This window comes from Entelurus aequoreus, linkage group LG01, assembly GCF_033978785.1.
Source record: "Entelurus aequoreus isolate RoL-2023_Sb linkage group LG01, RoL_Eaeq_v1.1, whole genome shotgun sequence".
Taxonomy (NCBI): domain Eukaryota; kingdom Metazoa; phylum Chordata; class Actinopteri; order Syngnathiformes; family Syngnathidae; genus Entelurus; species Entelurus aequoreus.
This window is the reverse complement of record NC_084731.1, coordinates 63,792,453-63,811,860: the sequence shown is the minus strand read 5'-3', so window position 1 is coordinate 63,811,860 and position 19,408 is coordinate 63,792,453. Positions and strand designations below refer to the sequence as shown.

The following is a 19,408-nucleotide window of genomic DNA, read 5'->3' as shown; positions in this document are numbered from 1 at the left end:
ATTCATATATATATTCAACATATTCACTGATAAATGTACTGATTACATACATATGACACAGTAATATTAATATATATATATATTTAACATATTCACTGATAAATGCACTGATTACATACATATGACACAGTAAGTAATATTATAAATAACATATTCACTGATAAATGCACTGATTACATACATATGACACAGTAATATTCATATATATATTACATATTCACTGATAAATGCATTGATTACATACCATATTTTGCAGACTCTTAGCCACACCCACTACATTTTAGAAGAAAACATTGTTTTCCATATATAAGCTGCAGATAAATACCAGTACGTTGTGAAATATTTAGTAAATGTTTATTTGCATACCTAAACGGTGTTCGTAACAGGGCAGTAAAACGGCTGATCAAACAAAAAGCTGTTGATGTACCGTCACTTCTTAACTATAAGCCGCTACTTTTTTCCCCTACACTTTGAATCCTGCGGCCTATAAAAGAGTGCGGCTGATTTATGTTTTTTTTTCTTTGCTGACGGCCATAATACAAAAAGTTTAAAAACAAAAACCAAGCAAATACACTGAGAAGGTTTTTATTGTTATTATTGGACAAATTCGCTTTTAGGTGCTGCCGTGTTTTTCCATTTACTCCTTTCAACCGGAAGTGGAAGTGCTGTTCAGTTTTCTAGCCATTCATAGCTTTGCCACTCATATGGATTCTTCATTCATCACTCCAAGCGACATTTGTAAGTTGTACAATATAACTAAAACAATTCAAAGTTACTAAACCATCCCAGGTGTGAGGTCTGTAGGAGTGTTTTCTTGCATATTTATACGTACTATCGTTATGTAATGATGCTAGCGTCGTTAGCATTGGTTAACATGCTAACACATTTACGAGTGTCTGTGTGAGTATTATTAACTTACATACTTTTTGTATTGCTTGAGTTTCACAAATACCTCAGTAAATTCACCAAAACGTCAGCGTGGAGTTATTGAGTCTGTTTAGCTGATTGGAGAGCTAGCTTGCGCAGCTAGTGGGGCCATGACCATGACTTCTGTTTTGTCTGATCAGCCGTTTTACTGCCGTGTTGCAGTCACCGTTTGGAAACAATTAAGGTGTGTAAAAGAATATTTACAGAATATTTCTGTGTAAATATTCATTTTACAGTTTATATATCTGCGGTGCAAGTAATATATGGACAAATACTATTTCTCACTACAAATGTAGTGGGTGTGGCTTACATTCCGGTGCGCTCCATACTCCGGAAAATACTGTATTCATCATTCTTTATGAAATGAGTAACATTTTCTGCTTTTTTAATAAGGTTAAAGATGTTTATCAGTATTCTTCTTCCTTTGTTTATTTCAGTGCATTGTTTGATTTTTCTGCTTCATCCCTTCCATCATATAGCTGTCAGCCAAGAAAAATCCATAGATTAGCCGCACCTTTATATAAGCCGCAGGGTTCAAAGCTCGGGTAAACTTCTAGTCCAGGAAATACTGTAGATATTTAGTGCTTACATTCATACCGGCCAAAAGTTTGGACACACCTTCTTCTCGTGTTCTTTATTTTCATGACACATCAAAACTATGAATGAACACATGTGGAGTTATGGACTTAACAAAAAAATAGTGAAATAACTGAAAACATGTTCTATATTCCAATTTCTTCAAAATAGCCACCCTTTGCTCTTATTACTGCTTTAAACACTCTTGGCATTCTCTGGATGAGCTTCAAGAGGAAATGGTTGTCACTTCACAGGTGTGCCTTATCAGGGTGTGTCCAAACCTTTAACCTGTACTGTACTTTATTGTCCCGCTCAGGGAAATAATGTTGATGTCCAAACACCACACGTCCTACAATCGGTCTCATGTTAATGACAATCAATCACATTTTGCCTTTATTTGTTGTTGTTGTTGCACAGCAAACATGGAGCAAAGTATAGTATTTATATGCATTTATATGAGTCAAATAAGCTGGAGTTATTTACAAAATGCTGCAAATTCCAAATCTGTAAGGACTGTTGCTTATTTTACGTGAAGGGACCACTTCCTGTTGTAACCTTCTAGTCCAGTGTGTTTTCCAAAGGCTTTTAAAGCTGCAACTATGTCATGATTGTGTTTATTTATGTGTCTGCCTCTACTACTGTACTCCATGTGAGTGATTACTTCCTTGGACCATGAATGTCTTGCTAGTGAAGGAATGATGTCAATCATTTCTGGTCAGGATGCAGGACAACACCTGTAAGAGTTATGGTAGAAATAATACAATGCTGGGTTGTTATTACGTTCTTTGTCTACCTTCTCCTGCACTCCCAACTTTAGTACACTGTGAACAAGGACTTGCTTTTACACAAATCACCAATGTTCTTTCTTTAATGATATATTTATTTTTGCATAATTTGCATGCCACAAACTGAGAAACATTGACTACTTTGCAGATGTTTGTTTGTGCATACAATTTGGATGCATTTAAAAAAAAAAAAAGTAATAAAGCCGCTCATTTTTTCCAAGATGGCACCGCTGTAGTGGCTGCTGGTTGCAAGAGCTCTCGTGTGTCGTCCTTTTGTGTTCGAGCAGGGATGTCAAAGTGGGTTCCATTGAGGGCCACATCACAGTTATGGCTGCCATCAGAGGGCCGCTTGTAACAGTGAATAATGTATGAATTTGCCTCTGGATTTCATTATTACCTATATAAATTGTTTCCATTTTACAGTAGAAACTTTACATTTAAATGTTTTTACTGTAAAATAGTGATTTATTTTTTATTTTTTATTTTTTACAAAATTTTAAGGTAAATGGAAAAACAGTACCACTGTTTTTTGGGGGGGTTTTATGTAAAAAGATGGCAGCTTAGTTGCCAAAATGTTTGTGTTAAATTGACATTGTTTTTACAACATGATATTGTTCATGGAAAAACAGTACAAGTTAATTTTTTTATTCTGGCAACTTAGCTGCCAGTTTTTCTACCGTAAAAACAAATGTAGTCTTTTTATTTACAGTAATACACCCTTAAAAACAACAACCGTAGATTTTACAGTCAAAAACTGGCAGTTCAGTCAACACAATTTTAACTCAAAAAACGGTAGTAGTTTTTTTTTTTTAATTTACAGTAAAATGCTGGAAAGAACAACGTAAAATGTATTGTCATTTTTATTAATTTTATGGGTAGTTTGCTGTAAAGTTAAGTATTTTTATTTAGACAAAAACATGTTTGGAAAGTATGCTAATACACTGTAATATTTGTTGCAATATTGGATACCATTAAAGTTGAAAAGGTCTGCAATTTCAAGCAGTACATATATATTTTTTCTGTCAAAATGAAAAAATCAATGACATTTAGTGAGAAAGTATGAAGTACTTTATTGACACATCATTTCCAGGTGTTTGCGGTCCATATAAAATGATGTGGCGGGACCTGGCCCCCGGGCCTTGACTTTGACACCTGTGTGTTAGATGTTTTCCTCGTTTTCATGTGGTTTCTGCCTTCTTGTTTCGGACCTTTTCGTGACTGCGCAACAATGGGTGGCACTTTTTTTTTTGTTGTGAACTCTTGGATCCACCTCGGGGGGCGGGGGGGGGTTGCACCGGAGACCAGCTGGTGGCTCTCTGCCACACCAGAGTCCGCGTGAAGGGACCAGAAGAGACGGGGCTGCGGAGTGAGTGTTGAGCTTTGAGGTTTGACGAGCTTTACGGAGTTGAATGAGCATGTGACGGACACTTTGATCCCTCTGGTGTTATCAACACTCATTGGCTAGTGGGCAGTCTAGGATGGAGTCAGCTTTTTATTTAAAAAAAAAAAAGTTTTTGTTGGGTCTGTTCCTGTGTTTGTGCCCTGCAGACGACGGTGTGGACCACCTAGAGCATATGTGGGTGTTGAAAAGGTGTGTTGTTGTTTGTCCATGTATAGTACAATTGTAAGTACACAGTATTTTTTAACTAGTAGGGCTGTGAATCTTTGGCCACCACACGATTCCATTCAGAATTTATTTTTTTATTCAAAATCTCTACTTTTTTTTTAAATAATGCCAGATCTATGATTAACTACATCCCTCTATAAAATAGATTAAAAGCTCCAATACATTTTTATATTACTTAAAAGAAAACTAGTTTTGTTTAATACAATTCTGGGACAGATTTTTGAGGTAAAAAATATGTTTTCTTTTTTTTTAATCGATTTTTATGTTTTTTAAATTGATTAAGAATCGTTACAGATAAGAATCACGATTCATTCGAAAATCTTTTACACCACTATTATTTAGTGCTATTTTTCCTCCAGAAGGTCTTATCTTTGTCCATGTGATGTCAGATGAAACAAAAATGTAGCTGTTTGGCCACAATACCCAGCAATATGTTTGGAGGAGAAAGGGTGATGCCTTTAATCCCATGAACACCAATCCTACCGTCAAGCATGGTGGTGGTAGTATTATGCCCTGGGACTGTTTTGCTGCCAATGGAACTGGTGCTTTAAATGGGACAATGAAACAGGAGGATTACCTCCAAATTCTTCAGGACAAGCTAAAATCATCAGCCCCGAGGTTGGGTCTTGGGCACAGTTGGGTGTTCCAACAGGACAATGACCCCAAACACACATCGAAAGTGGTAAAGAAATGGCTAAATCAGGCGAGAATGACGGTTTTAGAATGGCCTTCCCAAAGTCCTGACTTAAACGTGTGGACAATACTGAAATAAGTCCATGTCAGAAAACCAACACATTTAGCTGAACTGCACCAATTTTATGGTCAAAAATTCAAGCAGAAGCTTGCCAGAAGCTTGTGGATGGCTACCAAAAGCGTCTTTTTGCAGTGAAACTTGCCAAGAGACATGTAAGCAAATATTAACATTGCTGTATGTATACTTTTGACCCAGCAGATTTGCTCACATTTTCAGTAGACCCATAATAAATTCATAAAAGAAGCAAACTTCATGAATGTTTTTTGTGACCAACAAGTTTGTGCTCCAATCACTCGATCACAAAAAATAAGAGTTGTAGAAATGATTGGAAACTCAAGACAGCCATGACATTATGTTCTTTACACGTGTATGTAAACTTTTGACCACGACTGTACATAAGAGTACATACCTAGAGGGACCCTTAGAGGTAGTTGTAGGGGGTCCCCAGCTAAACGACAGAGTTAATAGTAAAGGCCCCTTATTGGGTCCATCCGTACACTCTGGTACATGAACATTAATAAATATGAATGCCGTTTGAAATTTTCCGGGGATATTTTCCCATGTTGTTTAGTTACTTTTAATGAAGAATAACTTAGTTTAGTTTACTACATTTTCCAAGTAGCTTGTCCATCACTGCTGAAGTGTCAACTGGTTAATCAGCTTTGTGTTCTTTATTCTAGTTTATGTTCTTGAAAGTTTCCCTCTTGTTTTTCGTACATTTTTTGTGTGGACTCTTCGTATCTTCACTGCAACCACATCATTACCCGATCGTGGGATAAATAAAGTCTATCCGATATAAAGTATTGTTAGTGTGCACGTCATCAACTGTCACCTAGTCATTGTTTACGTGGCAGTTACATCAGGCGGATGTGATGCACGCCAGGCCGCCAGGGGGCGCATGACAGTTACACCACGTGAGAGCACACTAGCCTTTTGTTATTTTTTACAATATTCACATGACGCCAAAACACAACTTACTTCCTTGATTAGGTGAGTAACACTTTTTTGTTGTTAATTTTTTAAACCCAATCCAACAAACAAATGCGATATTGTATAAAGTAGAACCGTGTTTAAAGTGTTTTGCCACACGGGCGTCATGACGAAATCCAAACAATCTGAAATGTCTTGGTCAAATCTGAATTCAAATGACTTGCAAATGTGTAGTTCGTCACCACGATTGTAGGGAATTGTATCTGTCATGATTGTTTAAGGGCTTTAAAAATAGTATTTATTGACGTCTTTACCGAACACATTCACTTTTATATATATATATATATATATATATATATATATATATATATATATATATATATATATATATATATATATATATATATATATATATATATATATATATATCACCCAGTTTTTTTATTTGTTAAGTTTAGAATGTAAGGTCCACACAAACTAAAGGATTAAAACCAAACGTACTTCAAACGTCGTTTGTATCCATGACGTCATTGGTTTAATGATAAACAAAAGTTAACAATTTAGCTGCGTGGATAATAAAAGCTACAGACAGATAAGCAGACATTGACCTACAGTACAAAAACACTTTTTACCTTTTTTTTTTTACTAAATGACAATGTAGTTAATTGAGAGATAATATAAAACCGATCACAAATTGTAATGTTTGCAGTGGTTTTTCGATTGATTGATTGCAACTTTTATTAGTAGATTGCACAGCAGAGTACATATTCCGTACAATTGACCACTAAATGGTAACATCCCAATAAGTTTTTCAACTTGTTTAAGTCGGGGTCCACCTTAATCAATTCATGGTTTGAAGCTACACTGCAGTATTATTGTTTCAATCAAAGTTGATTTCTATAGCATTGAAGCGCTGCACAAACAAGGACATCCCCTGATCTGAACCCACATCCGGGCAAGGAAAAACTCCAAATGCCCAAAATGGGAAAGAGAAGAAAACCTGGGAAGGGGCCTCAGATGTGGGGGCCAATTTTCCCTCTGAGGTGCGCTTGGGCAATCGTGCGCTGCTCACATGTCCTCTGCACACAGCGAATTTATGCTGTGCACAAAATAAAAATCCTTCTAAACAAACATAATTATTTTTTGTTTAGGATTTTGCAATGCAGTGACAAGATAAACCAACACTGTTCAATTATTGTCACGTCTGTGGAGACACTTTAAAGAGGACAGGAGTTCCATCCATCACTTTATTGAACAAAAGTGTTTATATTCGGCTGTAAACGCACCAAAAACATTAGTAAAAAATTCAATCTAGTAGAAGTGGTCATGTTCTGCTGTACAAAGCAGGTTTAAACCAACTTTGTCATTTGTCAGATCAACAATCATCTCTCTCACCTGCACACACACACACACTCATGATACTTAAAGCTTGTAGCTGAGATAGGCTCCAGCACCCCCCACGACCCCGAAGGGAATAAGCAGTAGAAAATGGATGGATATATATATATATATATATATATATATATATATATATATATATATATATATATATATATATATATATATATATATATATATATATATATATATATATATATATATATATATATATATATATATATATATATATATATATACCGTGTTTTTCAGATCATAAATCACAGTTTTTTTCATAGTTTGGGGTGCGACATATACTCCGGAGCGATTTATGTGTGAAATTATTAACACATTGCCGTAAAATATCAAATAACAAATAACATTATTCATCTCATTCGCGTAAGAGACGAAGCAAATGTCAGCAATCATCACACACACGTCAACCAATAAGCATTCGGCGGGGGCGGGTCATGGCAGAAGTGCATTGTGGGTCATGGGATGCTAACTGCTGCTATGTCCTCAGCTATTAAAATGGACCATTTCAACATTGGCGGTAAATTATAAAAACTGAGAAGGGCTGAAGAAAAATGGCACCGAAAAGGAAATCATATATTGCAGATTACAAGCTGGGCGTAGTGAAATATGCAGCAGAAAACGGCGATCGAGCAGCAGAAAGAAAGGACGCGGCATATACAAGGAGCCACAACGAGGAAGAAGATTTCACCGGATTTAGCGATTAGGAGTGACAGACTGTTTGGTAAACGTATAGCATGTTCTATATGTTATAGTTATTTGAATGACTCTTACCATAATATGTTACGTTAACATACCAGGCACGTTCTCAGTTGGTTATTTATGCGTCATATAACGTACACTTATTCAGCCTGTTGTTCACTATTCTTTATTTATTTTAAGTTGCCTTTCAAATGTCTATTCTTGTTGTTGGGTTTTATCAAATAAATTTCCCCCAAAAATGCGACTTATACTTAAGTGCGACGTATATATGTTTTTTTCCTTCTTTATTATGCATTTTCGGCCGGTGCGACTTATACTCCGGAGCAATTTATAATCCGAAAAATACGGTATATATATATATATATATATATATATATACATATATATATATATATATTTAATAATAATAATAATAATACCTGGGATTTATATAGCGCTTTTCTAAATACCCAAAGTCGCTTTACATGTGTGTGTGTGGGGGGGCGGAGGATTAAAATAACTTTATTAGGAAAGGAAACTAAGAAAAGAGAAAAAAAAATAAATAAATAAAGAAACACCAAGGGCAGGGCCAGTTTGGAAAGGCTAATGTGAAGAAATGAGTTTTTTAGGGTGGTTTTGAAGGTTGGGAGGGAGGGGGCATCCCTGATGTGCCTGGGGAGAGCGTTCCAGAGAGAGGGGGCAGCCACGGAGAAGGCCCTGTTGCCCCAGGTTCGGCGCCGGGTCTTGGGGACCTCCAGGAGGCCGGCATCACTAGACCTGAGGGAATGGGACGGGATGTGTGGCTGGAGGAGGTCAGAGAGGTAGGGTGGAGCCAGGTTATGGAGTGCCTTGTAGGTGGTGAGGAGTATTTTAAAGGTGATTCTGTATTTGACAGGCAGCCAGTGGAGGTCATGAAGGACAGGTGTGATGTGCTCTCTGGAGCGGGTTCCGGTGAGCAGGCGGGCAGCGGAGTTCTGGACATATTGCAGTTTGTTGAGGGTTTTGGAGGTGATGCCGTAGAGCAGGGGTGTCAAACTCATTTCGCATCGTGGGCCACATACGGCCTAGGGAGATGTCAAGTGGGCCGGACCATTAAAATTATACCATACTCTGCTATAAATAACCAAAATATCATGTCTTTCCTTTGTTTTGGTGTAAAGAAGCACAAGAACATTAGGAAAATATTGAAATTTAATGAACTATCCTTTTACAAAACATTTCATGAAACACCTCATATTTCCTTAGACAAATGTGCAATTTACTTTTATCATTCACAAATATGCATTGCAACTGATCCCACTGATTGTACAAAGGCACAAAACTTTAATTGGTACTGAAAAATATAGTAATGCACTTTAAGATTAAATGAGACTTTTAAAGAAAGGAATGTTTAAACCACTTACACATACGCATATAAAATCTAAATGTAATCCCTGCGTACACCTTACAAACTAAGGAGAGTGATTTTAAATGTGTAATGAAGAAAGTGTTCGCCTGTCCTGTAAATCTGTAAACTTCATACATGAAACATACATACACATACAATACATACTGAACATTTATGGAGTTGTATGAACAGTAGAATTCCATCACACAACTTTTGTTTTGAAGCTGCTGACTAACATTAAAGTGCACATTTTTTAAATCACCACAGTAAGGATTCATCTTCACAGAGCTGTATTCTTTCAATGCAAACAGTATCTAAGGCAGCATTTTAAAGGTGTTAGTCTAGTCTGGACTTGTATTTGTTCCTGAAACTTGGCATCTTTTGACTTGTACAAGTGCATCAACACCAGGTGTCATGTCCTGACTAGCTGTCACTTTCAGAATGTCATTTAAGTGCTTGTTTGTGAGCCTTGAACGCATTTTTGTTTTATTGATATTCATCACTGAGAAAATTGATACCGTCTGCTGTTTTCAGTCTGTCTCAGTGATGCGGCTTGTCTTCTACTCTGATGGAAAGAGTGCGCCCCTTAGCGGATAATCCATGAATTGCAGCGAATTTAAAATATTAATTCCATGTCTTTTATGCATTTTTTCCACTTTCAAATTATCCTGCGGGCCTGATCGAACCTCCTTGGGGGCCGGTTCCGGCCCGCGGGCCGTATGTTTGACACCCCTGACGTAGAGGATGCTGTTGCAGTAGTCTAGCCGGGATGAGATGAAGGCGTGGAAGAGGGTTTCGGCAGCAGAGGATGTGAGGGAGGGCCGGAGACGGGCAATGTTTCTGAGGTGGAAGAATGCAGTTTTGGTGATGTGGTTTACGTGGGGGAGGAATGAGAGGGTAGGGTTGAAGATTACACCTAGATTGCGGATGTGGGTGGAGGTAGTGACAAGGGAGCCATCAATGTTTAATGAAAAGTCCTGAGTGGAGCGAGTGAGGGAGTCGGGACCAATGATAATTATTTCAGATTTGTTGCAGTTGAGTTTTAGAAAGTTTTTTTGCATCCAGGTTTTTATGTCTGTGAGGCAGGTGGTGAGGGTGGAGTGGGTGGCTGTGGTGATGGTCGTGGTGGAAAGGTATAGTTGTGTGTCGTCGGCATAGCAGTGAAATTGAAGGCCGTGGTGGCGGAGGATCTGACCGAGGGGTAGGAGGTAGATGATGAAGAGTAGGGGGCCAAGTACTGAGCCTTGGGGGACGCCGTGGGTGACTGGGGCAGTGGAGGAAGTGCAGTTGTTGGTTGAGATGAATTGCTGACGGTCAGAGAGGTAGGATTTCATCCAGGAGAGGGCAGTGCCGGATAAACCAACCTCGAAGGCAGCACTGAGGTCGAGGAGGATGAGGATGGAGAGGGAACCAGAGTCGGCGGAGAGGAGGATGTCGTTGGTGACCTTGAGGAGGGCAGTTTCTGTGCTGTGGAGTGAGCGGAAGCCGGATTGGAACGTTTCGTGTAGGTTATTGTGGTGAAGGTGGGATTTGATTTGGGAGGCAACTGCACATATTTATATATACGTGTATATATACGTATATATATATATATATATGTGTGTGTATATATATATATAATGTGTGTGTGTGTAGTGTTTCCCATAAACTGCCAAGATACCTGTGGCGGTGGGGGCGTGACTATGGGCGTGACTATGGGCGTGGTCACTGTGACATCATCGAGTAATTTGCATAATTTACTACAATGATTTGATTTTCTCTAAAAAGGCTCAAAAAATGTATACTTACTAATTAATAATAACAGTTTTGTTTTAAACGTCCATCCATCCATCCATTTTACAATATAATTACAACACTCTATGTACATATTTATATACAGATTTGAACAATAAGTTATTCACTGAAATATATTTATTTATTTATTTTTTTTCATTTTATTTTTATTGACATCCAGCATCAGACATTCCTATCCGTTACATCATATTCACATACATCTTATATCTGTTGTCTGCCCTAAATGTCCAAATGTTTTTTGTTTATATCCCAACCATACCACCCACCACCCCCCGAAAAGAAAGTAACAGCAAAAAAAAACAACAAAGTAATATCTACAAATACAACAATTAAATAAACAAAAAATAAATGATAATACATTAATAATAATAATTATCAGAAATAAAATAATTAAACAATATATAAACAGATACATATATATATATACACACACATACACATATACATACATACATACCTGTACACATATAGGGAGTAATCCTTTTTTTTTTTGAGCAGTACAATCACTAATTCGAAAAATTAAAGTCAGGTTTATGGGGCGTGACATAATTGACCCAGTTTTCCCAGTATGAAGTAAATTTTTCCAATTTATAATTAATAAAGGCAGTTATCTTCTCCATTTTGTATATGTCCATTGTGATTTCCATCCATTGCTTCAAAGTTGGGCTATCCTGGGATATCCATTTCCTATTAATGGTCTTTTTACAAGCCACCAGTAGGATATTCATTAAGTGTTTATCTTTCTTCAGCCAATCCTGAGGTACATGTCCAAAAAACAAAGTTTTACTTTCAAGGGGTATTTCACGTTTGAAAATATCCTGTAGAGCTTTGTGTATCTCTTTCCAATAGTCCTTTATGGTGGAGCAGTCCCAGAAAACATGGTGGTGGTTTGCATTTGAATTCCCACAATTTCTCCATCAGGCAGGGGAGTTGTTATCATAGTGAGACTTCTGAGAAGGTGTAATAAAAAATCTGATCAAACTTTTCCAGCCAAACTCCCTCCACTTGGGTGAGCTGGTACAAGTCCATTGATATTTCCATATTATTGTCCATTCTTCCTCAGATATAGTTAAACCTCCTTCCTTCTCCCATTTTATTTTAATATATGAAGTTGAATATGATTTCATATTCAACAGACCCTTATACAAGCATGAAATACTTCTATCAATAGTTCTGAATTGTAGGCTTTTGTAAACAATTCAATCAAACATATACTCGTCTTTATTACACTTTTCACCTTCTTATTAACAAAATGTCGCAACTGCAAATATCGATAGAAGTCTTGGTTTTCTAATATATATGTCCTTTTAATAGTTTCAAAACTAAGCATTTTTTCATCTTTCATTACACTACATAAAGCTGTTATACCCTTAGATATCCAGTCCTTAAATCTTGAGTCTAATTTATTAGGTGTAAACTCTCTATCATAGGCACACCATTTAAGAACTGCAATATCACTCTTGAGTTTGTATTCCTTTATAATCATTTTCCACACTTTAAGGGTCCATTTCACCCATGGGTTATCAGTGTTATTTATGTGGGTCTGTAAATTGCTATCCGCCAGGTTTGCTTGTATGGGGATGGAGGGCATTTCTTCTTCAATAATTTTCCATTGAGCAATGTATGACGGGTTGCACCAGCATATCACTGCTCTCATCTGGGCTGCAAAATAATAATCTCGGAGGCAAGGTAAACCCCATCCTCCCTTTTGTTTGACCAATTGTAAAGTTTTGAGACAAACCCTTGGCCTTTTACTTTGCCATATATACCTTGATAGCATTTTGTCCCATTCATTGAATTGGTTTTGGTTCATCTCTATTGGCAGGGTTTGAAATAGGTACAGCAATCTTGGCAATACATTCATTTTGATGGAATCAATTCTAGAACTAAGGCTAAAAAAAAAGGAATTAAGTTCCATCTTGCTATGTCATCTTTTATTTTTTTATGTATAGGTAGATAATTGTATTCTGATAATTTTGTTAGATCTTTTGACAAATTAATGCCCAGGTATTTAAAAGACTCTGTTTGCCATATCAAAGGGTAACTACTTCTGATTTTCCCTGGTGGGTTATAATTATATGAGAGTAGATGGGTTTTACCTATATTGATTTTATATCCTGATAGTTGACCATACAGTTCAAATGATTGCATTAATTTAGGGAGCGAGTATGTTGGGTGTCCGAGGTAGACCAAAATGTCATCCGCATAGCAGGCCAATTTATACTCTCTTACTTTAATCATGATTCCCTTAATATCTTCATTTTGTCTGATGGACTGAGCTAATGGCTCCAGATATAATGCAAAGAGTAATGGTGACCATGTACATCCCTGTCTAGAGCCCCTTTCTAGGGTAAAACTGTTTGATAAATATCCATTGACTTTAATCCTAGCAGTAGGATTGTTATATAGTGCCTGTATAGTTTTAATGATTGTATCCTGAAAGCCGAATTTATGTAGAACTCTGTAAAGAAAATTCCAATTAACCGAATCAAAGGCCTTTTCAGCATCCACACTTATAACAATTGCTTCAATGTTTTTTCTTTGTATATGATCCATAATATGTAGTGTCTTTCTTATATTGTCTTGTGTTTGGCGTTGATGTATAAAACCTGTTTGATCATTATGTATCAATATAGGTAAGACATTTTCTAATCGTTTGGCCATAATGGAAGTAAATAATTTATAGTCTACATTGAGAACCGATATTGGCCTGTAAGATCCACATTCAATTATATCCTTGCCTTCTTTTGGTATAGCTGAGATAATTGGCTCTCTCCAACTAAGTGGCGTTTGTGCCTTTTTTAAGACCCAATTCAATGTGGGGAGTAAAACAGGTATTAATTATTTTTTAAATTCCTTATACCACTCTGCCGTGTAACCGTCTCATCCTGGCGATTTACTTAGTTTAAGCCTATTAATTGCAACTTTTAATTCATTTTCAGTTATTTCTGCAGATATTGTTTGGTTTTGTTTTTCATCTAAAATAGGTAAATCCAGGGAGTTCAGGAAGCTGTCAATTTGGGTTATGCTCCTACAGGAGACCTCAGAGTATAAAGTTTTATAAAAATGTTCGAAGGCTTCCTGAATTTCGTTTGGTTTAGTTTTTATCTCTTTTGTTCTTGGATCCCTAATTTTATGAATTGTGTTTTCCGCTATCTTTTTTTTTAGTTTCCAGGCCAATATTTTCATAGACTTAGAGCCACTTTCATAGTGTCTCTGTTTCAAGAACATTCGATTTTTTTTTATTTCTTGTGTGGCCAAACTGTTAATTTCTTTCCTAGTATTTCTTATTTCCCTTAATGTATCCTGTGCCAAATCTAGTTTGTGTTGTCTTTCTAATTGAAATATATTTATTAATTGTGGTTCTTACAAAAAAATATATCTTATAAAATATAAAAGCTAAAATGTCTCAAAGCTCTGCCCCTTTAATTAGTGCATACTAAATAATTTAACTTTAGCCTACTACTACAACCATATTATTTACCAGCAACATAAAGTGAAACAGAGGCAGAGGTGTCTTGCCACAGTCAGTAACAAATAAACAGAAAACAGTAGTGGTGGTAGATAGACACAGAGCTTCATCAAACATCTGATCCACTGAACAAAGAGCTCCAAAAATCTTGAACTTTAGACTGCCATCAGTTTTACTCCCTACACTTAACCATGTGTTTCCTACTGCCTGCAGACTTTGCACCCTTTGTTATATACAGATGTTGTGTTTCTAATATAAATACATTTAATAAAGTCAATTACAAATAAGGCAACAAGAGAAGTATCCTACACTTCTCTTTTGTAAAGTAAATCTGAACAGCCGATATGGGCATCTACATCAACTATATGATTTGCCTGAGAAGCTGGAGAGGACCAAAAAAAAACAAAAAATTTAAAAAAAAACATTTTTTATTTTATTTATTTTATTTGTGGCGGACGTAATTCTTTCGTGGCGGGCCGCCACAAATAAATGAATGTGTGGGAAACCCTGGTGTATATATACATGTGTGTATATATATGTATATATACGTGTGTATATATATGTGTGTATACAGTACGTATATATAACCCGGTTTTCCCGGTTGTTCGATAAGAAAAGAACCGAGTCCTCGGACTCGAATCCCTTTTTGAGAACCGGTACCCGTTATCGAGACCACTATAGTAAAGAAAAAGAGTTGGTTCTTTATTGAAATCCCTGGGAACGAATCTCGTCCCGACAAGAAATGCCCCGTGTGACATCACAAGAAATGACGTCACGTAGCTCAGTCATTTGTCACGGACCGGGCGCAGCGTGCTGCGGTTCGTTCCCGGGACGCAAAACTGACGGCTCCGGACGAAAGCGTGCAGGCAGGAGATGATTTATTTCTCATAAATCATACACATTACAACAGACAGGAACGAAACAAAAGGAAAGCGTGCCGTTCGCACGAGAAGCTAAAGCAAAAACTTACTTAGCACAGGAATACTAGAAGCTAAGGTAACTTTAGCACAGGAATCATGCGCTCGAAAACCAGAATGCCATCGTGACTGTTGCAAATGCAAACAATGAAGCCACGACGAGTGATCGAAAAAGGCAGGCTTAAATAGAGTCTCTTACATACTTGCCAACCTTGAGACCTCCTTCTCTATATCCAACATTATGTATCAGTCTAATTGATCTTTTTTGTAACGCGGTTAACCATTGTAGCGCACATTTGTAGTTATTTCCCCACATTTCTGAACAATAACTCAGATATGGTAATACTATAGTAGCGAGCAGTAGAGAATGTGAAGTGATTTGTTAAACCAAATATTGTGTTTTTTTCCATATACAACAACCTATCTGGACTCGATAAGAGAATCGACAAGGAATCGGTTCGATAAGAGGATTCGATAATAGGCTCGAACTCGATAATTTCTTGTCAAACATCATCCCTATATATATGTAGAGATATATATGTGTGTGTGTGTGTGTGTATATATATATAAATATATGTATATATATAGATATATATATGTATGTGTATATATATGCTTATATATACTCATATATACATATATGCATATACAGTATATATATATGGATGTGTATATATATATACATATATATATATACACATATATATGTATGTGTGTATACATATACGTATATATGTATGTGTGTATATATATATATATATATATATATATATATATATATATATATATATATATATATATATGTATATATATGTGTATATATAGATCAATCAATCAATCGAACAATCAATGTTTATTTATATAGCCCTAAATCACAAAAGTCTCAAAGGGCTGCACAAGCCACAACTATATAGATGTATATATATATAATATACAGGGTATATGTATTTATACATATACATGTTTGCATATATATATACATATGTGTATATTTATATATACAAATCTATGTATATATGGATGCATATATATGTATATATAGTGTGTGTATATACTATGTTTTATATATATACTAAATATAACATATACACTATATATAAATAATACATATGCACATACATATGTACACATATACTTATATATACATATCTATATATCTATATATATATATATATATATATATATATATATATATATATATATATATATACATATACATACATACATATATACACACACACACATCTATGAATGTGGTCATTCATCGGGTTATCGATCACAACTGGACTGTTTGGTTTGTCTTAGAAGACGTTTGGTCTCTCATCTGAGGTGACTTTATCAGTTCTTGTTCATAGACTTAGATTGGTCACATCTAATCTATATACACATACATATACACGCACATATATACACATACATATATACTTGTGTGTGTGTGTATTTATTATACATATATATTTTTTTAGTCATTTAATTTTAGAAGGCTAATAAAGAAAATGCTTAATATGAATAATATGTTGTTTCTTTGCAGGTTGTGGGTCAAAATGTCGACCAGTCACACAAATCCTACTGAGGCCATGGCTTTAGTTCTTAGCTGTCCTATCTGCCTGCAGCTGTACTCTGAGCCGGCCTCTCTGCCCTGCGGTCATATCTACTGCCGTGCATGCATCGTAGCGCTGGGAGAAGGTCTGGACCATCACAGCTGCCCAGAGTGCCGGGTGGACTACCAGGGGAACCAGGCGCTTGTGACCAGTTTTAAAATGTGCAGCGTTGTCCAGTCCTACAAGGCCTCTGCAGCCAAAGGTGCGGCTGACTCCGGTCCAATTTGTACGGACAGCAACGTGGAGACAAGTGAATCCAAACCTCAGACTGGACTGACCAAGTTGAAACTGCCGTCTCACGTCACGAAGTTAGCCGCCCAGTTGGAGATAGCGGAGGATGCGCTGAAGGAAAAGGAGGCTGAGTTGATGGCTGCTAACGAGCAGCAGAGAGAGCAAGCATCCAAACATCTGCAGCAGGTGAGTGAAGTCCTGCACCAGTACCAAGTGCAGGTGTGGCAGGTGATCGAAGACGAGCTCTCCCCGGGCGAGGCCAGCATGAAGCGGACAGTCCACCAGGCTGGTCAGCTGACCCAGCACCTGAGACGCGTCCTGCTCAGAGCAGAGTCTCTAAGCGAGGAAGACCAGGCAGAGTTCCCAGAAGACCTTCAACCGCAATTCCAGGATCTGATCGGAAGACTCACCGGAGACCATCAGGACCACGTGGAGTCCAAACTCAGCCCGGCTCGGGTCATTCCCAAGTTGGAGCAATTGAAGGCGGAGCTCAATGAAAGACTGGGCGTGATTCATCACTCCCTTCGCAACACCTTCAACCCGTCCGAGGTGACCTTCGACCTGGGGACAGCTCACCCTAACCTTGTCCTCTCAGAGGACTTGAAGACGGTGACGTTCAGCGCTACCAAGCTGCCCTACCCGCCGTCACCTCAAAGATTCACAAGCTTCCTCCAGGTGCTCAGCTCCCAGAGCTTTTACCAAGGCGATCACTGCTGGGAGGTGGAGCTCGACGGCGCCCCCTGGATCGTTGGTGTGTGCAACGGCAGGACACTGGAGCGAAGCGGCCTGCCCTCAGCTCTGGAAAGCAGCCGGGGCTCCTGGTGCCTAATGTGGTTCGAGAACTTGCTGACAGCCTTCCAGCGGGGCCGGGATGTGCCGCTGATGAGGACCACGGTCTCCTGCAGGCTGGAGATCAGGCTGAGCTGCAGCAGCCGCACGCTGAGCTTCTACAACATCGGCTCCGGTGCTGGGAAGACGCTGGTGCACGCTTGTGAGGTGGACCTGACTGAACCTGCACACCTGGCCTACAGGATGATGTCAGGGCACCCCAAAGCACGTATCACAATCATCTCATAATCTTAGCTTGGGAGTCCAAAGGCTGGCTTTTGTGACACACTTCCTGTTTCAACACTAATCACACACAGTTCCGGGATGCAGTTGTGAATGATTTCATATATATGCTGTATATACAAAATTTTACTGTAAAATAGTGTTTTGTTTGTTTTTTGTTGTTGTTTTTTACAACATTTTACGGTAAATGGAAAAACATTACCAATGTTTTTTGGGGGTTTTACGTAAAAAGCTGGCAGCTTAGTTGCCAGAATTTTACTGTTAAATGAACATTGGTTTTTACAACAATATATTGTTCATGGAAAAACAGTACAAGTTCTTTTTTTATTCTGGCAACTTAGCTGCCAGTTTTTCTACCGTAAAAACAAATGTACCGTCTTTCCATTTACAGTAATACACCGTTAAAAACAACCCTAGATCTTACAGTCAAAAACTGGCAGCTCAGTCAACACAATTTTACAGCAAAAAACAGTAATATATATATATATATATACACAAAAATTTTGATTCGGTACGTACCTCGGTTTAGAGGTCACGGTTCGGTTCATTTTCGGTACAGTAAGAAAACAACAAAATATAAATTTACCAATTTTGTAAACAATGGCTTTATCCTTTTAACATTGGGAACACTATAATAATTCTGCCCACGTTAATCAACATTAAACTGCCTCAAGTTGTTGCTCAGATGAAATACAATGACAAAACTTTTCTTCTACATATAAAAAGTGCAACATTAAACAGTTTCAAGTCAACTCATCATGTAATATTTATTACAGCATTCGGGAAGCTTGTAGTTGACACACACACACCGCAAAATGAGCTAACGTTACGCTAAAAGCGAATTAGCCTTCACCTCAAGCCAGGACTGCGAGCGAGCTGAACTGCCTTTTATATTTCTAGAAGGTCAACAGGCTCATATTGATGTTAGTAGTAGTTGACTGGGAGGTGTTTATTATAATTTCAGGAGAGTCCGCTGCTTATTGCTTACCTGCTAAACGCTAAGCACTGAATACATGCGCTCTGAGTACGCACTGCTGATTGGCTGTTACCGCTCTGAATACGCACTGCTGATTGGCTGTTACCGCTCTGAGTACGCACTGCTAATTGGCTGTTACCGCTCTGAATACGCACTGCTGATTGGCTGTTACCGCTCTGTTTGTAACCAATCAGATAGTTGTGTGGGTGGGACAATGCTGGGTGCTGCGTAGAGGACTGACAGAGGCAGAAGGAAGCGGAGATGACTAC

The 19,408-nt window shown here is 37.7% G+C and overlaps 1 protein-coding gene across 2 annotated transcripts; it reads left to right on the top strand.

The window, feature by feature from the left end:
• The first annotated feature begins 5,344 nt into the window (after positions 1-5,344).
• Positions 5,345-19,157, top strand: trim107 (tripartite motif containing 107). Of its 2 annotated transcripts, none has more exons than XM_062028973.1 (2): positions 5,345-5,583; positions 16,792-19,157. In XM_062028973.1, the coding sequence occupies exon 2, from the start codon at positions 16,805-16,807 to the stop codon at positions 18,167-18,169; it is 1,365 nt and encodes a 454-aa protein (XP_061884957.1). In that variant the 5' UTR covers positions 5,345-5,583; positions 16,792-16,804; the 3' UTR covers positions 18,170-19,157. The 2 variants fall into 2 exon arrangements, with proteins under 2 accessions (XP_061884957.1, XP_061884896.1); XM_062028912.1 differs by having other exon boundaries at positions 5,563-5,659.
• The last annotated feature ends 251 nt before the right edge of the window (positions 19,158-19,408 follow it).

Bases quoted from the DNA above. Each gene is read 5' to 3' on its own strand.
- trim107 (XM_062028912.1), top strand. From the start codon at position 5,568: ATGACAGTTACACCACGTGAGAGCACACTAGCCTTTTGTTATTTTTTA. The intron at 5,660-16,791 runs GTGAGTAACACT...GTTTCTTTGCAG, and splicing joins CAACTTACTTCCTTGATTAG to GTTGTGGGTCAAAATGTCGA.